This window comes from Vombatus ursinus, unplaced genomic scaffold (genome assembly GCF_900497805.2).
Source record: "Vombatus ursinus unplaced genomic scaffold, bare-nosed wombat genome assembly UNPS02014774.1, whole genome shotgun sequence".
Classification (NCBI taxonomy): domain Eukaryota; kingdom Metazoa; phylum Chordata; class Mammalia; order Diprotodontia; family Vombatidae; genus Vombatus; species Vombatus ursinus.
The window spans coordinates 17,451,538-17,475,300 of NW_020954552.1; the positions used below are offsets into that span (position 1 = coordinate 17,451,538).

The 23,763-nt window shown below is 38.1% G+C and overlaps 1 protein-coding gene across 1 annotated transcript in view; it reads left to right on the forward strand.

Annotated features, from left to right (window-relative positions):
* The window catches only part of DHFR (dihydrofolate reductase), a 34,387-nt gene that overhangs the window by 4,000 nt on the left and 6,624 nt on the right, over positions 1 to 23,763 (forward strand). Inside the window, exons 3-4 of the mRNA XM_027864248.1 lie at positions 1,327 to 1,432; positions 18,440 to 18,566. Of these exons, the coding sequence (XP_027720049.1) occupies positions 1,327 to 1,432; positions 18,440 to 18,566 (233 nt within the window). The remainder of the gene's footprint in view (positions 1 to 1,326; positions 1,433 to 18,439; positions 18,567 to 23,763) is intronic.

Sequence of the window (23,763 nt, forward strand, 5' to 3'; positions counted from 1 at the left end):
CAGTGTAAATGTTTCCATTTTATATCTGCCACAAAATAAAAAATTAATGTTACAAAGTTACAAAGAAGATGTATAAGAAGACACTTTCTCCCACTCCTTTGTAGGTTTGGAAGCAGAGAGAGAGGATTTCCATGGGTATGATGTATTAAATATAATGTCTGGTTCTTTACATATCGATCAGTTTTGCTGATTTTTTTTCTCTTGCTTTTTTTTTTTTAATTTGTTTTAAAAGATGGGTCTTGTAAAAGAAGAGAGAGATTGGGGGAGTTTGGGTAATGGAAACAATAATCTCAATACATTTTTATTTTTAAAGGAATAGCATATGCAATCTAGGTGTCATAGGTAAGACTAGACAGTTGGGAAAAGATTTAGACTTTTAAAAGACTCCAGCATGATGGAGTGTAAGCTTGAGAGTGGAGATTTCATGTATGTATTAGCCTCTGCCCCTACATTAGTACAGAGAACACAGTAAACATTTAATAAATGCTTATTGATTGATCAACATGACACAGCACTGAACTGTGTCTATCATAATCAGGCTAAAGATAAGAGACACATTTCAACTTGGTATTTTTTTAAACCAATTATATCATTCCTTATTAAAAACACTCAAAACTACTTAAGATACTGCCTATGAAATAGTAATGCTTATCCCACAATTGTTATCGCAAACTTAAAGGAATTTTTCAAATCATCCAACAAGCATTTATTAGCACTTATTATATGCCAATCACTTTGCTAGGCACTAGGAATAAAAATACAGAAAATGAAACAATCTCTATCAAAATAAGCTTACACTCTAATAGGGGATTTAACAGATATATATATGTATATGAAAATAGGTACAACATAAATATGAAGTGAGTAGCTAGATAGTATCAACCTCACACAGAGTTTAGTCTAAGAAAAACAAATGGAATTAGTTGTATAGTCCATTGTTTGTCTCTCTCAGATCGGAAGCGTGCATATGCATAGGAGCTGCAGTGTTGGAACTGAGCTCTTTTAGGGGTTAGTACACATAGTTTATATAGTATGCACGGGGTGATATCACCCCATCATCATTTTTTACCTCTGGACAGACTACCCCCAACCATGCCAGACCACTTCCAGCCTTGGGCTTTCTAGACAGAAGAATCTGTCTCCACCCAAGCCTGAGTAGAATACAATGGGGGTGCCCTACCTTAGATTAAATTACTTGCAAAACTTTGTTTTAAAGCATTCTTCATTAACAAAAATGATGTACGAAAAGAGGATCCACTAGATGTCACTCTAATAACTTTGTATATTTATCAAAATGGACTCTTAAGTTTTCTATTTGATTTACAGGTAAACAGAATCTGTTGATAATGGGGAAAAAGACCTGGTTCTCTATTCCTGAGAAGAATCGACCTTTAAAAAACAGGATTAATTTAGTTCTCAGCAGAGAACTAAAGTAAGTACTATTGGCACCAACACATTTATTATATACTCTGCTCTTAAGGGTTAGTTTGTAACAAGGTGGAATAGTAGAATATAGCTAATGAAAAAGAGTTGTTAAGCTCCAATACTCAAGAAGTTTACTAGCCTGTGAAACAAGATAGATTAGGGAATAGAAATGGGAGTAAATAATAACAATTTACATCTATTAACTTTTTTATTGCCTTTGTTATGTAAGACTTTTAATTAGTCATTTCTCAGCCTCACAAGACTAAATTAACCATGTGACTGTTAAAGAAGCACTTAATATATGGGCAACTAAGTTTAAGCCCTTATTTATCATTAAAAATATTTATGGTTTAATCACATGTCTGAACCAGAAGATTGAGAGGTAGCATGAGACATGGATAAGAGACTGGACTTGGGATCAGGAAGGTTTAGTTTCGTATCCCAGTTCAGATGCTCATTAACCATAGGACCTTAAGCAAATAATTTTACCTCTCTATGTTGTGGTTTCTTAAGTTTACTAAATCAAAAGTGTTCTGGGAGAAAAAAAATCATTTCAACAACCATCTTAAAGCATCTTTTGTGCAAGAAAAACTATGGTAGGCTGTGTGACCATGGTCTCTTAGCATTTATTTGCCTTAGTTTCTTCATATGTAAAACAAGGATAATAATAACACCTACTTCCTAGGGTTGTTGTGAGGATTAAACAAGATATTTATAAAGCACTTAGCACAGTGCCTGGAACATAATAAGTACTATATAAATATTAGCTGCATTATTATTGTTGTTATTATTAAAAAGCAATGCTTCCTGCCCTCAAAGAGCTTACATTATAGTAGAAAGATCCAACATGCGCACCGAGGAAAAAAAGATGAAATATAAACAAAGTCATTTCAGTATAGAGGTGAGCTCTGACAACCAGAAGGAATTAGAAAGGCAATGCACTTGAAATAATCCATAAAGGAAGCTAGGGATCCCAAGAGATGGAAATAAGGATAGAGAGCATTCCATGCATGAAGAACAATCTTTCCAACGACCCAGAGATCAAAGATGGAATGTTAATATTACATAGGCAGTAGAAAGTAAGCCTGCTTAGGTGGAAAGTAGTAAAGTGTTAGAGAGGAAGTAAAGTGAAATCAGTCTAAAAAACTAGATTGGAGGCAGATTCTGAACGACTTTAAACGCTAAAGAGGAATTTATATCTTACACTAGAAGCAGTAGAGAACCATTGAATCTTCTTCAGGATGGGAGTGATGTGCTCAGGCCTATTCTTTAGGAATTTCATTTGGTCAGTGGTGTGAAGGATGGATCAGAGAGTTGAAACAGGAAGCAGGGAGGTCAATGAGAGGCCATTGCAAAATGCCAGACAAGAGGTGGTGTAAGGCCTAAACCAGGGGTGATGCCTGAGTGATTGTTGAAAGGGGGATGGATGGGAGACATCTTACAGCAATAGAAAGGGTCAGACTGGCAACTGATTCAATGTGTAAGTATGAGTCACTAGCTGAGGATGACACTGAGGTCATGATCCTGGATGGTTAGAAAGATGGTGGTACCCTTGGCAGTAATGAGAAAGTTTGGAAGAATGGTAGATTGAGGGGGTGGGTAATGCATTCTGTTTCTGACACATTGAAATTGAGGTGCCAATGGGAAAACCCACCGTAGATATCCATTGGGTAAGTGGAGATAGTCTGGAGCTCAGGAAAAGGATGAGAAGGCTTGATGATTTAGACTGGGAGTCATCTGTATGGAAATGGTATCTTTATTATTATTCATGACCAGGTGGTGATGAAGAAAGAATGAATGAATGAAAAAGCATTTGTTAAGCTTTTGTCACTACTTTCCAGCTGATTACTTATTGTACTGAGTATTGTTCTCGTTTAGTCCTTCAATTGTGTCTGACTCTTCTTGACCCCATTTGGGATCAGAAATACTTGAGTGATTTGCCATTTCCTTCTCCATCTCGTTTGGCAGATGAGGAACTGAGGCAAAAAACGGTGAAGTGATTTGCCCAGGGTCACACAGCTAGTAAGTGCCTGAGGCCAGATTTGAACTCATGAAGATGAGTCTCCCTGACTCCAGGCCTGGCACTCTATCCACTGCACCACCTAGCTGCTCCACTGTGCCAAATACTGCAGATAAAAAGATTTTAAAAGACAGTCCCTGCCCTCAAAGAGCTTGTGTTCTTTTTTTTGTTGTTTTGTTTTGTTTTGTTTTGGATTAGGCAGTGGGGCTAAGTGACTTGCCCAGGGTCACACAGCTAGTAGGTATTATGTGTCTGAGGTCGGATATGAACTCAGGTCCTCCTGAATCCAGGGCCGGTGCTCTATCCACTGTGCCACCTAGCTGCCCCAAGGAGCTTGTATTCTAATAGGTGAAGATTACAAATAGAGGAGAGGAAGGATGAGTTGTAGGGTGATAGAAAGGGTTAGGGAGCAGGATCAATACACACCCAATGATGATGTGGCTAGAATGGATGAGATATAAAACTGAAACATGGTCTTGGGCCCAAGGCTAGCTCATAGATTAAGTCGATTAATTTGTACACAGTTTCCTTGTCTATCCTCTCTCTCCCATGTTCTCCTGTATATTGCCATAACTGTGCTCCCCACTCCCTGTAATCTTTAATATCTCCCTTTATTGGTTCCTCCATGCTGCCTGCAAATACCCATGTCTTCCCGCCATCCTTAAAAAACTCTTTCTTCATTCAACCATCCCCACTCACTATTTTCCTCCCCTTCTCAGCTAAATTTCTTGAGACAGCCTTCTACAATAGTACCTCCCTTCCTCTCCTCTCATCCTTCTCCACAATCTGGCATCCATCCTTACCATTCAACCAAATTGGCTTTATCCAGAGTAACCAATGACCTCTTTATTTGTTAAATCTAGTAACAGCTAACATTTACATCACACTTTAAAGTTTGCAAAATGATTTTACTTATGTTAACTCATTTGTCACAACAATGCTGGGAGGTAAGTGCCATTGTTGTCCCCATTTTACAGATGAGGAAATTCAGACACATAGATGTTAAGCAGTTTGCTCAGTCTCATAGCGAGATTCAAACATAGAGCTTCCTGATTCCAAATCCTGGGCTGCATTCATTGTGCCATCTAGCACCATCTTGACTTCTTTCTAGTCTTTAACACTGTCTAAGAAAATGTATAGGGCAGCTAGGTGGCGCCATAGTGCACAGAGTACTGAACCTGGAGTCAGGAAGACTCATCTTCCTAGGTTCAGATCTGGCTTGAGACACTCAGTAGCTGTGTGGCCCTGGGCAAATAACTTAACCTTTTTGCTTCAGTTTCCTGATGTGTAAAAGAAACTGGAGAAGGAAATGACAAGCTACTGCAGTATCTTTCTCAAGAAAATCCCAAATGGGGTCATGAAGAGTCAGACATGACTGAAAAACAACTGAACAACAAAAAAAGTATGAATATTTATACTGTGTTTGAAGCACAAATCTATAGCAATAATTTTATCTTGTTTAATATTACTCTGTATGCAAATCATTCCTAGCTTGGCAAGTAGATATCCAAACTGGCATAGTTCCCATGCTCTCTGACATGTCTCTGTATCCCAAGATAATTTGAGGTAGCATTTATAGGAATCTTGAACAAAGAAAAGATCATGATATGTTAAAATATAATTTAGTGGTTAACATTCCAAACTATAGTCACTATTTAGTTCCCTCAAATGCTCTCCTGGAGTTAAAATAAGAGACCACCTCTTTGAGATCCCATTTTTTAAGAATCCTTTCTCAATGGAGAAGGGCTGGTCCTTAGTCTAAGGCTTCAGGCTGTATTCTGAACCAGACTAAAGATCCTCTTGGTAATAAGTTTGGTTAGCACTCTTGATTTATTTCCCTAAGAAAGGCCTTTTGTCTGACCTAACTCACCTTCCAACTAGGAAGTCTGGAAAGAGCTTTTTAGATCAGATAAATATTATTTCTTTTTTTTGTTGTTGTTGCTTGTTTTTTGTTTTTAGGCAATTGGGGTTAAGTGACTTGCCCAGGGTCACACAGCTAGTAAGTGTCAAGTGTTTGGTCTGAGGCCAGATTTGAACTCAGGTCCTCCTGACTTCAGGGCTGGTGCTCTATCTATTGTGCCACCTAGCTGCCCCTAAATATTATTTCCTAACGTTTTCACTTTTACCATAAGGGACCACTTTCTCCTCCTGGATAATCTCTCATGTGGGTTTTCGTGACACTGTTCTCTCTCTAGGTTCTTTGTAACTGTTCTACCATACTCCTCCAGTCTCCTTTGCTGGATACACTCGTCACACCCATTGACCACCCTGTCTCTGTCCTGCCCTCTTTTTTTCTTTCCTTTTTTTTTCTTTTTTCTCTTCTACTATGTTCTTGTTCAGTCATTTTTCAGTAGAGTCCAACTCTTTATGACCCCATTTGAGGTTTTCTTGGCAGAGATACTGGAGTGGTTTGCCATTTCCTTCTCCACCTTATTTTACAGATGAGGAAGGTGAAGTGACTTGCCCAGAACCGCACAACTAGTAAGTGTCTGAGGCTGGATTTGAACTCAGGTCTTCCTAACTCCAAGCCTGGTGTTCTGTCCACTGAACCACCTAGCTGGCTCTAGATACAATAGGCTAGCTTTTTTGTTGTTGTTGTTTTATGTACACTATTCCTTCTCTAATTTACTTCTAACAACTACTTCCCTAATCATCACCCTTCCTAATAGTTAATCTACTTAACCTTCCAAGAGTCCCTCCCTTATCCTATCCCCTAGCCCTCCTGTTTCTTTGTAAGTTAAGAAGACTTTTATACCCTTCAAGATTTTTGTTATTTCCTCTAACCTAGTTCTAATGAGAATAAGGTTCTAGCACTGCCAGCTCTCCATCCCTTCCTCCCTTCCACTGTAACAGTTCTTTCATTCATTCATGCCTCCTTTGTGTGAGATAATTGCTCCATTTTACCTCTCCCTACCCTGTGTTATATTTTAGGGTCATCCCATCATATTCAACTCAATTCCAAGCCTTCTCTCTATGTGTGCTCTTTCAAACTACCCAAGAAATGATAACATTTTTAAGAGTTATAAATAATATTCCCCCCCCATAAGAAGTAAACAGCTTGACCTTATTAAATCCCTTATAATTAATCTTTAATGTTTACCTTCTTTTGTTTCACCAAATTCTTGCAGATCTGCCTTCCTGTTCATTTCTGGTCTTTTCCTGACAAGTAACTGAAAGTCCTTTAATTCATTAAATAGTGATATTTTTTTTTTCCATGCAGGATTACACTCAGCTTTGCTGGGTAAGTTATTCTTGGCTGCAGATGCAGCTCCTTTGCTCTTTGGAATATGTTGTTCCATTATCTTCAGTCTTTTAATGTAGAGGCTGCTAAATCTTGTATTATCCTTACTGTAGTTCCACAGTATTTTTTTCTTTCTAGTTGCTTGTTTTATTTGCTTCTTGAACTGAGAGCATCAAAACTTAGCTATAACATTCCTGTGAGTTTTTATCTTTGGATCTCTTTCAGGTCGTAATTGGTAGATTTTTTCAATTTCTGTTTTACCCTCTAGTTCAAAAACCTGAGAACAATTTTCCTTAATTGCTTGAAGTGTAGTGTCTAGGCTTTCTTTTTGAGCATTATTTTCAGGTAGAGCAGCAGTTCTTATGTTGTCTCTCCTCTATCTGTTGTCCAGCTCAGTTGTTTTTCTAGTGAGATGTTTCACATTTTATTCTATTTTTTTTTTCATTCTTTTGATTTTGTTTTATTATTTCCTGATGTCTTATGAAGTCATTAGCTTCCCCTTGCCTGATTCTAATTTTTCAGGAGTTATTTTCTTTGGTAAGTTTTTGAATCTCTTTTTCTAATTGGCTGACTTTCTTTTCATAATTTTCTTGATTTTCTTGCATTGCTCTTTATTTTTTTTTCCCCAATTTTCCCTCAGCTTCTCTTATTTGATTTTTAAAATCCTTTTTCAGCTCTTCCAAGAACCCTTTTTGGACTGGTGACCATTTTAAATTTTTCTTAGAAGTAGAAGTAGATGTTTTAACTTCACTATCTTCTTCTGAGTTTAAGCCATCTGGCTTCTCTATCACAATGGTAGCTTTCTGTGGTCAAGTTCTTTCTCTTTTGCATACATACATACATTCGTGTATATATATAGACATATTTCTAGTTATTAATTTTATGTTACTTGGGCTCTAGTCATGAGGTGTGGGGAATGATGTTTCAAGCTTCAAGTTTTTTGAGCTCTTGTTTTCTAAGCTCTCTCTAGGGATCTGACCTCAAGCCCTGAGGCTCGATCACGGCCTCCAGCAACAATGTTACCACAGACATTTTTACAGTCCTTTCCCAGGCCATAAACTGAAGCCCACTCAGCATTAGTTCGTATAAGTCTTTCCAGGTTTTTCTGAAGTCTGCCTGTTCATCATTTCTGATAGCACAGTAGTATTGCATTCCATTCACATACCACCACTTGTTCAGCCATTCCCCAATTGATGGGCATCCCCTTAATTTCCAATTCTTGGACACCACAAAAAGAGCTGCTATAAATATTTTTGTACATGTGGGTCTTTTTCCCATTTTTATAATGTCTTTGGGATACAGCCCTAAAAGTGGTACTGCTGGGTCAAAGGGTATGCACAGTTTTATAGCCCTTTGGGCATAGTTCCAAATTGCTCTCCAGAATGGTTGGATCAATTCACAACTCCACTAGCAATGCATTAGTGTTCCACTTTTCCCGCATTTTCTCCGACATTTATCATTTTCCTGTTTTGTCATGTTACCTAATCTGATAGGTGTGATATGGTACCTCAGAGTCGTTTTGATTTGCATCTCTCTAATCAATAGTGATTTAGAGCATATTTTTATATGAATATAGATAGCTTTAATTTCTTCATCTGAAAACTGCCTGTTCATATCCTCTGACCATTTATCAATTGGGGAATAACTTGTATTCTTATAAATTTGACTTAGTTTTCTATATATTTTAGAAATGAGGCCCTTATCAGAGACACTGATTGTAAAAATTCTTTCCCATTTTCTGCTTCTTTTCTAATCTTGGTTGTATTGGCTTGTTTGTGCAAAAACTTTTCAATTTAATGTAATCAAAATTATCCATTTTGCATTTCATAATATTCTCTATCTCTTGTTTGGTCATAAATTCTTCTTTTCTCATAAATCTGACAGATAAACTATTCCTTGCTCTCCCAGTTTGCTTATGGTAACAGCTTTTATATCTAAATTGTGAACACATTTTGACTTTATTTTGGTATATGGTGTAAGATTTTGGTCTATGCCTAGTTTTTACCATACTCTTTTCCAGTTTTCCCAGCAGTTTTTGTCAAATAGTGAGTTCTTATCCCAGAAACTGGGGTCTTTGGGTTTATCAAACAGTAGATCACCAATTTATGTACAAGTATATCATGAGAAATGCCAAGCTGAATGAATCAGAAGTCGGGATTAAGATTGCCAGAGAAATATCAACAATCTCAGATATGTAGATGATACCACTCTGTGGGCAGAAGTAAAGAGGAATTAAAAGGCCTGTTGATGAGGGTGAAAGAGAGGAATGTTAAAACTGACTTGAAGTTTAATATTAAAAAACCTTAGATCATGGTAAATGGTCCCATCACTTCCTGCAGACAGAGGGAGAAGAAATGGAAGCAGGGTCAGATTTTATTCTTAGGTTCAAAGATCACTGCAGATAATGACTGCAGCCATGAAATTAAAAGACACTTGCTCCTTGGAAAGAAAGCTGTGGCAAATCTGGACAGCATACTAAAAACCAGGGACATCACTTGCCAACAAAGGTACCTATAGTCAAACCTGTGGTTTTTCCATTAGCAATGTATGGCTGTGAGAGCAGGACTGGAAGGAAAGCTGAGAGGCATAGAATCAATGCTTTCAAATTATGGTGCTGGAGAAGACTTTTGAGAGTCCCCTGGAGGGGCAGCTAGGTGGCACAGTGGATAGAACACCGGCCCTGGAGTCAGGAGGACCTGAGTTCAAATCCGGCCTCTGACACATAACACTCACTAGTTGTGTGACTCTAGACAAGTCACTTAACTCCAATTACCTCACCAAAAAAAAAAAAGAGTCCCTTGGACAGCAAGGAGATCAAATCAGTTGATACTTAAATTAATTCAGGCTATTCACTGGAAGGTTAAATAATAAGGCTGAAGTTTAAATATTTAGGCCACATAATGAGAAGATGAAACTCATTAGAAAAAAACCCTGTTGCTGGGAAAGATTGGAGACAAAAGGAAAAGAGGGTGACAGAGAATGAAATGGATAGATAATGTCATGGAAAATACAAACATGAACCTGGACAAACTTTGAGAGATAGTGGAGGATAGAAGGGCCTGGCATGCTATGGTCCATGAGGGTCACAAAGTATTGCACTGAATGACTGAACAACAGCAGAAATGGAACCTTTCTTTTTATCAGTGACCTCCATGGAGTATATGCCTAGTGGTAGAATCCCTGGGTCAACAGATATGGACATTTTAATCACTTTATTTGCATGTTTCCAAATTACTTTCCAGAATGGTTGTACTAATTCCCAGCTTCAACAATTCACCGAAGTGCCTGTCTTCCCAACAACCCCTTCAACATTTATCTTTCCCATCTTTTGCCACCTTTGCCAATTTGTTGAATGTGAGATGAATCCTCAGGGTTGCTTTGATTTACGTTTCTCTTATTATTTGTGATTTAGAGCACTCTTTTCTTATAATAGTTTACAATTCTTCTTTGTAGAAGTGTTCATTCCTATCATTGGATCACTTATCTTTTGGGCAGTGGCTCTTGGCATTATATATTTCTGTTAATTGTCTGTGTATCTTAGATATCAAAATCTTCTCAGAGATATTTGATGCAAAAAAAAAAAAAGGAAATTTTTTTTCCTAGTCAACCACATCATTTATCCTCATTGCGTTAATTTGTCAGGGGATATAGCTTTTCAATTTCATGTAATTTCATGTCCTTGGCCACCAGTCAACTGGGGTGGGCTTTTGAGCAGGAGCTCAAAGATCAGTTGACTAGCTTCCCGCTAGAGGAGAGCATGGATTCAAGAAGACTCAGGTTTGGAAGTGTCATTGTCGGGTCCATTGAAGAAAATTGTGTTCTACGTGGGGAGAAGTGGGTCAGCAATGGCAGGCAGATGATTTGATTATATGGCTGGATGGCATGTAAGGTTGAAGCAGGCCTGGGGCAGAGCACTGAGATGCACATAAGACTAGGAACAGGGCATGGATATGGATGGAAATGAAGAAGGAGCCCTCAGATAGTCAGGAAAACCAGGAAAGAGAGAGTATCTAGAAGAAACAGGTAGTCAGCAATTTCAGACTCACAATGGGAACTTGAGAAGGATGAGGTCCGACAAAGACCATTCGATTTAACAATTTGGAGGTCTGTAACCTGGGAGAGAGTACTTTTGAGGAGTGGGGTCAGAATTTGCAAGGAGTTTAGAAGGGAGGAAGTAGATGCAGCACCTGGAGTGCAGCCCTTCACTCCTCAGAAGCCCATATTTCCTTCAACCCTAAACTCAGATGCTACCATGAACACAACTGTGTCAATTGTTCTGAACTACAAAATTGTTCCATGCTTTATGCACTGTATTTTGTGTGCTGCTTCTCAGATTTCGGGGTTATCATGCACATTTTGTCATTTAATCTTCACAAAGCCTGTGACTAGGCAGGACAAGAAATTTAGCTTAGAGGGGGCAGCTAGGTGGTGCAGTAGATAGAGCAAAGGCCCTGAAGTCAGGAGGACCTGAGTTCAAATACGGCCTCAGACCAAACACTTGACATTTACTAGCTGTGTAACCCTGGGCCAGTCACTTGACCCCCGCTGCCAAGAAAAAAGAAAGAAAGAAATTTAGCCTAGAATTACTTTAGAATGACTGACAAAGATAGTTTTCCCCCTGTTATTTGGATATTTAAGAAGAAAGAATGTTTCAGCCTCTTGTTCTTACGTGACCTTCAAAAGGATAGGGACTGTGTTGTAATCATTCCTCTATCTCCCCTTCCCAGTCCTAGCCACAAGGCTGTATATATGGTAAGGTTTTAATAAGTGAATACTGAATGAATGTCCCCTACAATACTAAGGGGAAAATATCCATAGCGTCTTTTCTTAATTAAGCCAATAGGCAACATAAGTTTGCCAGAGCAGAGCTCAAGTTGAGGGGGTGAGGAGGGAATGACAGGGGAAGTGGGATGGTGCCCAAGATAAAATTGCTGGCCTTCACAAATTTTGCATAGGATTAACTGCTGAATGCTGTAAGCTGAAGTCATTCCTTCAGCAGGGGTAGGGTAGGTTGATTACTGCTGGTGACATCCTACCCATTACCTTAGCACAGTGCTCTGTACACAGTGGCTAATAAATGTCTGTAGAATTGAAAACAAAACTTCACAAACATGTTCAAGGTCATAAATGTCAGAGTCAGATTGGAACCCAAATCTTCCACCTTAAGCTGGATTGAAAGTCATATTGAGAGACCTACAGAATGCAGTTGACATTTATACAGCAAATTCCAGCCTAACTGAATTTTTTTTCCAATGTAAGCAAAAAGCTTATTTTTTAAAACTCTACGCTAAATTTTCTCCTTTTGAATTTTCCTTAAAGCCAATAGGCTACCTCCATATATAAAGTGGAATAGATTTGAGGGAATTTTTCAGAAATAGAGGCTGAAACTTTCTTCTTAAATATACAAATAATAGTGGGAAAAGTATCTTTGTTACTTAACTGTTAATTAACTATCTTGTTAATTGCAACTTAATAAATGCAGGTGTATCTTGTGGTTTACGAAACTTATTTGCTGTCCTTTCCCCCCATGTTGCCAGAACAACTAATTTGTTCTTTTGTCTTGGTAAATCCCAAATCAGTAAGCAATATCAGCTTTCCTGGGAACTCTTTAATAATACATTCTCAAATACTAGACATTACTTATATTTAACAAGATCCAAAACAAACCATAAAGATATTTTGCTGGGGAATGTGCAGTTTCAGGTCAGCAATTCTAAAGTAATGAGGATAGTTTATTTTTTATGTGCCCCCAGTGGCGCAGATAATTGGTTTTTGGATGCTTTTTGTTTATTTATATTTAATAATTTTTATTTGCCTCTTTATTAAAAATTTATAAGGCATGTAGTTACTATTATTTTATTTTAAAACTTTGTTATCACGTATTGTAGGGAATTGGGCTGGTGCCAAATAATTAGAATAATTATTAACCAAGAGTTATTTCATGGTCCGAAGTGGTCCCTTCCTCACTCTTGAAGTAGATGGGGGGATAAAAAACACCCTTGAAGTAGATTAGAAGGTAGAGATTTCCATATATAAATTATTACTCTTTGTGAAAGCCGTGTATGCTGTAGATGTCTAACTTCTCTCTTACTTTCTTCCTAACACCTTTCCCTTCCCCACTCACTGGAAAAAATAATAGGCCAAGGCTAAAATAAAATAGCATAGCCATCCCTAACGTTAAGAAATTCTGATTAGTCTGGGCAGCTTATATTTTAGAAAGATTTGTTTGGAGCTATACCAGAAGCACATTTCAAAACTTTCTGGTTTTTTGTTGCTGTTCAGTCATTTCATTCATGTCCAACCTTCGTGATCCCATTTGGGGTTTTCTTAGCAAAGATACTGGAGTGGTTTGCCATTTCCTTCTCCAGCTTATTTGACAGATGAGGAAACTGAGGCCAACAAGGTGAAGTAACTTGTCCAGGGTCACACAGCTAGTGAGTGTCTGAGGCCAAATTCAAACTCAGGTCTTCCTGACTCTGAACGTGGTGCTCTATCCACTGCACCACCCATCTATCTCCTTCTAGTTTTATAACCTGGCAAATATAATGCAAATTTGATTCTGTATCAGCCTAGTAAATTGAAAAAACAGAACTGGATTTGGAGTCAGAGGACTTGAGTCCCAACCCAGGCTTTGCCACACCACCTGTCTGTAACTTCAAACAAGATATATAATGCCTGGTTTCAGTTTCTTCATTGAGGAGATGAGTGAAGATGACCTCTAAGACCCTATCTAGTTCTAAATCTATCATCTTTTAGTACCTTACCTTCATAAACACTTCTTTTCAAAAGATCTTAAAAAGCTTTCGGGTTAAAAGATAAAATTGCTGCCATACATAGCACTTTTATATGACATTGAAATTTTTTTTTAAAAAAGTTTGTAGTATAAGTAGACACAATGAAGATTTTCTCTTTTATTCATTCTTTTCTCATTATCTCTAATATAGCCAAGAATTATTCCAGGCTTTATCTTTTCTCCCTAAACCATTAACTCCTCCCGTTCCCAGACAGACCCCAATTTATCAGATGTGCCTTTCCTTGTACCCATGGAGAAAAGTGAGAATGTTCCTCTAATCCTTAGCTCAGCATATCCCTATGCACACAGTTGACATCTTAGTTTTCCCTCCAGTCTCAGTGAAAGAGAGGATTTTCATCTCAAAAAAATCAACCCTTTCACTTGAACTCTGGACCCCATGTCTTCCCACCTCCTCTAGAAGTTTAAACCTGTGATTATTCATTTATTCAGTATATTTATTGAGCCCTTACTGTAAAGCCTTTGGAGGCCCTTGGAGCAGTACAAAGAAGAATAAGGCATGATCTCCATCCTTAGGGAGCTGTCTAATAACTATTGCCTCCTTCTATCATCTCTAATTTCTTCCTTCCTTTGGGCTCTTTCCCTTCTACCTTCAGACATGCTCACACCTCCCTGTCATTAAAATAAGAAAGCTTTTGTTTGACCATGCCAACCTTTCCAGCTACCATCTTTCTACTACATGACCTCTAAGTCACTTCTATTTCTAAATCTATGATCCCTTAGTTACCTGATAATTTCAAGTAAGTATTCTGCCTCTGCTTATCTGTCCATCCCCTTAGCGTTCTGAACTCTGACTTCTACCATAAACTACTTCAGTGAAATTTCCTAACAGTAATTAAATTCATTGGTCATTTCTCAGTTCCATTCTCATTTACTTTGCTTACTTGCGGACTAAGAACTCTTTCTGGAAACTCTCTCATGTCTTCCATTTCCATGAAGCTACAATTTCTTCCCTCTCCTATTACTAACCATACTTTCTGACTCCTTGACTGTAACTTCCCTTCCTATGGATGTACACAAAAGCAGTATCCATTATCCTAGCTATGTTCTTCTCTACATGTTTTTAATGGGCTCTTTAAGTCCCATGGTTTCACCTGCCACCTCATTAGGGGGTGATTTCTAACTCTCTAGGCCAGACCCCTCACCTCTATTCAAATCTCTTATTTATTTCTAGGTATTGACAAGACATCTCTCGGTGGATGTTCCCCCATCATCTTAAACTCAGTATATACAAAACTGAACCATAACCCCTCCAACATGTCCCTGCCAATAAGTCTTTCTTTCCTAACGATCACATCTCTTTTGTGGGTACCATCATTCTTCTAGCTTCCTGAACTAAAAAAACATTACAAACTTATGACTTCTTATTCACTGCATCTATCCAATCTGTTACCAAGTCAATTTTTTCTTTGAAATGCCCCCTCAGCCAATATGGTAGAAAACACCTATAGTCCCTGCTGCTGGGGAGACTGAGATTGGTGGAGTTCTAATTTGTACTTGGGGGCTCTGTGCTGCAGTGTACTAAGCCAACTGGATGACCACACTAGGTCTAGCACCAGTTTGGTGAGCCTGATAAGGAAGAAAGGGTAGTACGGAATTGCCTAAGAGAGGGTAAACCAGCCCAGGTTCCAGGTCAGAGTTCCCATGGCTTGGGGCAAGATAGGGAGACCCTGAGGAACTTAAGGAAAGAAATATGCCTCAGATTGAACTTTTCTGTCACTACTTCAGTCACCCTAGTCCAGACCCCTTTTCACCTCGTGCCTTAATTTAATTGAACAACCTCTTAGCTGGTCTCTGCCTTCAATCTCTTCCCTTCATTCACTCCAAATCTTATTCGTGTAATTGTCCAGTTCCCAAGTTCTTGCTTCCCCTTCTCTATTTATCTGTATTCACTCTTGCCTTTGCCCATGCCATTGTCTACCTGGTATGTTCTTCTCCCACTGAAGTCTGTCCTCTTCTTTAAAGCTCGTTTAAATTTCACTTTCATAGTATTAGAGGATTTTTGAGTTGGAAGAGATGTTATTCTTGTCAAACACCTTATTTTACATGTGAGAAAAAGGCTTATAGATTCACTTGATTTACCCAAGTGCACACATCTAGTAAGTAGCAGGGCTAGAGGTTCAAATTCAAGTCCTTTTACTCCCAGATTCAGTTATTTCCATCATACCATATATAAGACTTCTTGTGGGCAAAAACTATTTGTGTCTCCTACAACATCCAGTGAGCATATATCATAGACATTCAATATGGAGGATCATAGATTTAGACTTCGAAAGGGCTTTTGAAGCCATTGAGAACCAACCCGTTCATTATACTGATGAGGAAACGGAAGCATAGGCAGGTTAAATGATTTGCATAGGGTCACATGAATACCTGGGTATGATTTAAATCCTGGTGTCCCTATCTCTAAGTGCCCTATGCATTACACCAGAGGTTCTTAACCTTTTTTTTGGGTCATAGACCCTTTGGCAGTCTGATGAAGCCAATGGACCACTTCTCAGAATAATGTTTTTAAGTACATAAAATAAAATACATAGAGTTACAAAAGAAACTAATTATTTTGAAATACCGTTATCAAAATATTTTTTTAAAAAACATGTTCACTGGATAGAGCACCGGCCCTGGAGTCAGGAGGCCCTGAGTTCTAATTTGGCCTCAGACGCATAACACTTACTAGCTGTGCAACCCTGGGCAAGTCACTTAACCCCATTGCCTAACAAAAAAAAAAAAAAAAAAATTCACAAACTCCACATTAAGAGTCCCTGTACCATATCATTAAGCCAAGCTGCCTTTTACAAATTTCTATTTCCTGCATCTCTTGTCTTTCTGTTTCTTTGCATAGATCTTCTTTATCTAATTCCCCTATGATTGTTTCCAAACAATTTAGCAACATGTTTGTTGAAAGAAAGAATTTACCCGAGTACGTGCAGTAACAATGTTAAAAATTGGAGCCTAGATCTGATTCTTAGACAAGTCTTTAGAATAGAAAGAAATTATGGTCACTTTATTTGCAAATGTTACACACTTTCAGATTCCTGGCTGTATTCTGTTCTCCCCAACAACCAGAGCTGCTCTCTTCCCATTCAGCCCCCAAAAGCTCTTTCAATACATCAGTCCTTGGTCTGAGTAGGCATTTGTGAATTTATAAATGAATAGTTTAATCCTATGAATAATGAGACAGACAGCTCACATGCTTGCTTGGTATCCTCTTGATGTCAAGAGAAGATAGAGAAAGTTGGGTGGACCCCTGGGATGAGCCTGTACGTAGAGCACTATTCCTGGAGTCAGGAAGTCCTGAGTTCAAATTTGACCTCAGAAATTTACTAGTTGTATGACCCGAAACAGTTTCCTCAACTGCAAAATGGGTATAATAATAGCATAAATCTCTTAGGGTTGTTACGAGGATCAAATGAAATAATATTTGTAAAGTGTTTGGGATAGTGCCTGGTACATACTAGGCATTTAATAAATATTTGTTCCCTTTTTCCTCCCTTTATGGGAAGTCATGGACAAAAGTTACCGAGGATGGGCAGGCATGGATGGTTTGGGATCTACATCATTGGAGGGAAATTAGTGAGATTATAGATCAGCTGAAGTGTTGAAGAGATGACTAGAAAACCATAGCTACTTCTGTCAACCTTTTATCATCAGATTTTGCTGTTAGCAAGTAGCGTTAATTAATTTGAATTTTTCCTCTTATACTCTAGCTGCCCCAGAGGTACCAACAACCAGTGAAATAAGCACAAATCAGACAACAAGCAAAAAGGAGAAATCAAAGTGCATATATAATCAAACTGAGCAGTTCAATTATCTATTGTCCTAATTTTTTTTCTCTATGCAGCAAAAAAAAAAGAGAGAGAGAGATTGGATATGCAAATATCAGGCTAAGAAGTTAACGCTTAAGTTTTCGAACAAAGACCAGTAAGTTACCCTTGATGCCTTTGAGTCCCTTATTTTATAAGAAGGAGTCTATGGTAAAGTCAGAAACCAATTTTATTTTTTGGAGACAATCAGGGTTAAGTGACTTGTGCAGGGTCACACAACTAGTAAGTATCAGGCCAGATTTGAACCCATGTCCTCCTGACTCCAGGGCCAGTGCTCTATCCACTGTGCCACCTAGCTACCTCCTAGATACCAATTTTAAAGATCAATTGGTTATTCACTTATTTTATTGAATTGAATCTCTTTAGCTAAAGAAAGGGAGGAAAACCAAGTAGGGAGGGAGAGCTATTTAGGGAATTTATGCTTCAAAGTTTTCATCCATCTTTCTTACTGAAGACCACATTGACATTAATTTGTATTAATATTGACTTAGGTTTATAAAAGTGAAGGTTTGACCATGTTGCCCTCTGTTCAGTAAACTCCTGTGGTTCCCTATTAACTCCAGGATCAAATATAAAATCCTCTTTTTGGTTTTTAAAACCCTTCATAACCTGACCCTTCCGACATTTCCAGTCTTCTTACACCTTACTTTTCTCCACATAGACTGAGGTCCAATAACACTGAGCTCCCTGCTTTTCCTCAAGACCAGTCCTCCATCTCCTAGCTCTCAGTGGGTCCCTGGCTATCTCCCAAGCCTGGAACTCTCTCCCTCCTCACCTCCATCTCCTGGCTTCCATGGCTTCCTTCAGGTCTCAGCTAAGGTCCCGCCTTCTGCAAGAAATCTTTCCCTGTTCTTAATCTTAGTGCTTTCCCTCTGAGACTATTTCAAATTAATCCTGTGTGCGTCTTGTTTATGCATAATTGTTTGCTTGTTGTCTCCCCCCATTAGACTGTGAGCTCCTTGAGAGCAGGGACTGTTTTTTTGCCTTCATTTATATCTTCAATGCCTGGCATATAATAGGCACTTGATAAATGTTAATTGACTAATTGACTCTTTAAAATTATTTGACTAGTAAAAATAACCAAATGTTATTGTTGGTTTTTTTCCTCTCCAACTTAGGGAACCTCCTCCTGGAGCTCATTATCTTGCCAACAGTCTGGATGATGCATTTGACCTTCTGCAACTTCCAGAACTAGCAAATAAGGTGGACATGATTTGGATAGTTGGAGGCAGCTCTGTTTATAAGGTATAGTTATAATTTCATAGTACATCTGAACATAAGGCTGATTTACCACGCTTTGTGTATGCTTGAAATAATCTTGTCCTAAAAATTTTGAAGTACTACCTACTGTCTACCCTCAGTACAATGTTCTGTACATTTTTTTAAATTAAAATTAAATTAAATTAAAAATTAAGAAAAGAATTAGGGGGGAAAAAAACTTGTATCTCTAAACACTTTAATCAACAAAAGAGAAAAAACAAATCAACAAATTAGTCTGACAACTAAAAAACTCTAGAAAACTAACAAATTTTACAACTCCAATTAAACACCAAAATAGAAATCCTGGAAATCAAAAAAAATTCGTGAAATTCAAAGAAAACAACCATTGAATTAATAAAACTAGGAGATGATTTGGGGGAGAAAAAACAAAGTAGATAAAACATTTGCTAATTTGATTAAAAAGAAGAAGGAGAGAAACCAAGTTATTAGTATCGAAAATGAAGAAGAAATTAAATATATTATTAGAAACTATTTGTGCAACTATATGCCAATAAGTCTAACTATACCCAGATTAATTGAACAAGAAATAAAGAAATTTCAGAAGAAGGAATTGGACAAGCCAAAATAAAATGAACTTCCAAAGGAAATACCCCCTGAGAGTAGGTAGATTCACAAGCAAATTCTAGCAAAGGTTCAATGAACAACTAATTCCAGTGTTCCACAAGCCATTTGCAAAGATAGCAAAATATGGGAACTTCTCAGATTCCTTCTATAAAACAGATATATCCTTGATACCTAAACCAAGGAGAGTCAATCAATAGACACACAGAAAAGGCTTTTAACAAAACATAAGATCTATTTTTAGTTTTTTAAAAAGGATGAGAAACAAGAGCTTTTAAATGTTTTTATCCCCTCTAAGTACAAAATACTGACAATTTGCATTCTTTAGTTTTCCCTTTGTATGTGTGAATGAAATGTGAGTATAATGAAAACTAAAACCCCATTTCTAAATCAGAAATTCCTACCCCACTGCCCTTAATCACAACCATTGTGATTTGGAGGCCTTCTTTTGAAAAGTAATCACTTTTTCTCTGTTAGCTTGTTTTAAAATGATTTGTTTCAAATAAATCATTCTTCATACTAGAACTAGACCATGTTTATTTGGGCCATTTACATTTTAAAGAGTAGAATTTTAAATAGTGCTGTGTGATTTCATGGAAACATCTTTTTTCTCATGTTGCCTCTTTTTAATGTTCCAAATTTAAAAGCCATCTTAAATTTTTCCCTGAGAAATCAAACTTGCCTTGAATTCTATCCTCCATTCCTTGTGATCCAACCTGCACAGTCTGATTAAGGGTTGGTTGTCCTAATTTGGCCAATATATGTCATTGATAACAAATACCTTACTTTTTCTAAAAGTAAATGGCTTGACCCAGACTGGTAATTTTATTATGATGTAAAAGGGTTTCCTAAGTAGTCAGTGGTCATAATCCAGACATGGATGCTCTTAAATCAGTAGTACTACTACCTTTTTTTTTTATTTTTTTAAATCTTCAGGGAAAATTTTCTGTATAACCCAGAGGCATTTATTTATTTTTCTTCCAGCCAAACTTGGTCTAAAAGAGGATTATTCTAGTATTTCAAATTGGGTGTGCTGGTAAATATTCATTTTCTCCCCTACTTTCTTACATCTAGATAATCAGCAAAACAATGAATCAAGCCTTTGTTTGTATCATTCCCTAGATAAATGAACACACTGGAAATTTAACTCTGAACCAGTTCTGACTGGCTTCAGCACACCCCTGAATGTAGGCCTTGTTTTCTTTCAGTATAAATTAAGAGTTAAAATAGATGGCCTCTAAAGTCTCTTTCAGCTCTAACATTTAAGAAGACTTTCATTACATTCTTTAAAATAGTTATCCAGGTAATATTACAATATATTATTTGATGAAGAGGCAGTGTAGAGAGCAGGCCTCAGTCAGGAAAGACTAGCAAATCTTTTCTTATCCAAACTACCTACCAGACCAAGGATAGGTCGTTTGACCTCTCAGTACACCCCAGGCAACATTCCCAGGTTAGAAATTACACATGATTTGCCACAACAGGAATTCTCTTTGCCGGTTCTCTACACGAGCCCAAATCTCCCCTCATTTCTACTTCACCCTAAAAAAAAAAGTTGATGGGTGCTACCTTTCTTACAGCCATTATCTCATTTGATCCTCATGACAATCCTGTGGTATTGTCACAAATGAAAAACTCCAAGAAGGATAATTAATTTATCAATTAGGCTAGCCACAATCAATAAATTGATGGTCGGTGGCTTCTCGGTAACTAAAGATTGACCCATGAAGAACCTGAAAGCCTTAAATAATTTTTGAAAGGGAATGCCCCTGACAAATGAAAATCAATCCTGCTTGGTGGATATTTAATGAGGAGGTGGGCTAGTAGTCTTAAGCTCCTCTTGCTGAGAACATTGGTTGATCACGAGACTCAGCCGCCTCCAGCATTCTGCACAGAGGAATCCATCTCCATCCAGACCTCTCTGGTTGGTTTTCTCCTTCATGTCCTGGGTCACCCTAAAGTCAAATGAAGGGTAATAAGCATAGGGACTTCTTTCTCCAGAGTAAGAACTCATCCAGACTTCACCCAGGCTAGATTCTATTTATATTGTAAACAGAAGTTAAGTGTCCTAGTTGGGTGGGGTCCCACCCAAGATTTCAGAGCTCCTTCCTTGTCAGTAGGGGTAATCTTCCTCAGTTGTTCATGTCCTTCAGGGACTGACTTTTTGTAGGAGCTGGGCCTTAATGAGGAAATCAAGGAGAAAAGCCTGGATCCTAATTTAACAACTGGTTATTAATATAATAAATAATAACCTCAGTATATAACCATAAGGTTTTATTTTTCCCTGTTTTATAGGTAAGGATACTGAGACTCAGAGTATCAGCAGCAGGATTTAGAATGCATGCTTCCCCTAAGTCCCACATTTATCCTGCTGTAGCATTCTGGCTTTGAAAACACTTCTACCGGATAGCCCATGGGCATCTCAAACTTGGGATATTCCAAATAGAACTCATGTTGTATACCCTAAAACCCAGCCCTCCTCCATATAGGCACTACCATCTTACCAGTCAGTCATCCAAGGCTACAAACCTGAAATCATCCTTGAGTTTTCTTTGACTGTGCCTAATAGACGCCCTCCCTTCCTTCAGAGAACGTCCTTGACTCTTCCATCTACTGTATCCATTCAGTTTGATCTCTACAACATCACTTATATCCAATCTTTTCTCTTAACCCAGCCTCTAATCTAGGTAGGCCCTTATCTGTCACGGAGACTACTGAAAGAGATTCCTAATTGGTCTGCTTGCCCCTAGTTTCTCCCCTCTCCAATCTATCTTTCATACACCTGCTGAATTGATGCTCCCAAAACTGATTTAACCATATTACCATCTGTACTCAAAAATCTTCAGTAGACCCTCAATCATTTGGAGCAGGGGTGGGGAACCTGCGGCCTTGAGGCTGCAAGTGGCCTTCTAGGTCCTTGGGTTTAGCCTTTTGACTGAGTCCAAGTTTTACAGAACAAATCCTTTTATTAAGGAGATTTGTTCCTTGAAGTATGGTTTCAGTCAAAAGGCTGCACTTGAGGACCTAGAGGGCCATATGTGGCCTTGAGGCCGTAGGTTCCCCATTCCTGATCTAGAGGATCTAACATAAAATCTTCAACCCGCCATTTAAATCCCTTCACATTCTGGCTCCCACCTATCTTTCTAGACTTATTTCATCTTATTCCCTTTCACAAATTCTCTTGCAGTCAAACTTGCCTGCTTGCTGGTCCCTGCACATCATGATGTCCCACCTCCAACCTCCATATCTTTGCCCCTTGGGCTCCTCTGTCTCTGAAATGCCCTCTTTTCTTATGATCTCTGCTGAATGAGTGCCCTGGCTTCCTTCAGAGAACAGTTCAGGTGCCACCTCCTACACTAGGCTATTCCTGATTTCTTTGTCTCCCCTTTCCCAATATAAGCACCCTCACCTTCTTTAAATTACTTGGAATAAACTCTTTTTTAACTCATGCCTTTATTGTATCCACTTAATAGAACGTAAGTTCCTTGTGAATGAGGACCTTCCATTTTTGTTTTTGTAATGCTAACATGGGACCTTGTACAAGTAGCCATTTAATAAAGGTTTGTTGAGTTGAATACCAGATTCTTGAGAAATACTTTCTTTAAAAATTTCAAATACTTAGGATTAAGGTATTTACATAAGTTTTATTTTTAACTATGTGACACAGTGAATAGAGCTCTGGGCCTGGAGTAAGAGAGACTTGAGTTCAAATGTGACCTCCAACACTTAACTAGCAACGGGACACTGAGCAAATGACTTAACCCTATTTACCTCAATTTCCTAAATGTAATATTCTAATATCACTTTCCCAGAGTTGTTGTAAGGGGCAAACGAAATAATATTTGTAATGTGTTCAGCACAGTGCTTGGCACATAGTAGGCACTATATAAATGCTAGCTGATATTATCATTAAGCCCTCTGATACATCCAGAGTGGTATAAATGGGGATATATTGGAGCCAGCTCATGGGAACCATATTAAATTTTCAGTGTAAGTGTTTACACTTGAGAAATTGGCAAACATTACAAATGAAGGCTTGTTTATTGATTGCCTAGACTTAAGAGAGGAAGAGAGAAAATGTTGATGCAAGCTAAACTTAAACATTTGTTGTGTTTTTATGTTTTTGTTTTTTCCCTGAGAGCTAATTAAACATCTACCAGCACACGTCTGGTTGTCCCCTGCCCAGGGTTAGGTACCTGCCAACCATCTCAGGTGTTGAAGTGGTATCATGTGACTATCAAGTAATTAATACGTTGTTTAAAAACTAAGCAGGGAAAAATATGCTAATCCACCAAAGGAATTAGGTCCCTTGTAGTTCTATATTCCATAACATTAGGCTTCCCTGGTAAATAACTAGAATTAACTAAATCTTTCCTTGGTCCTGTCCAAATTCTTCGTTTTCCTCTTCCTCTAAAGTAGGCAGCCTGTTGAAGTGCAAGGTACAAGATTGAAGACTCACGTGTGGCCTCCAGAAATAGAAAAATAAAATTTGCACAACTTTAAATTTGACCTTGTGACCCCACCTTAACATGGGCTCAAAAGATAATAGGGACATAAATGATGTTTATATGCTAGTTGCTTTAAGACCTATCCTCCCCAC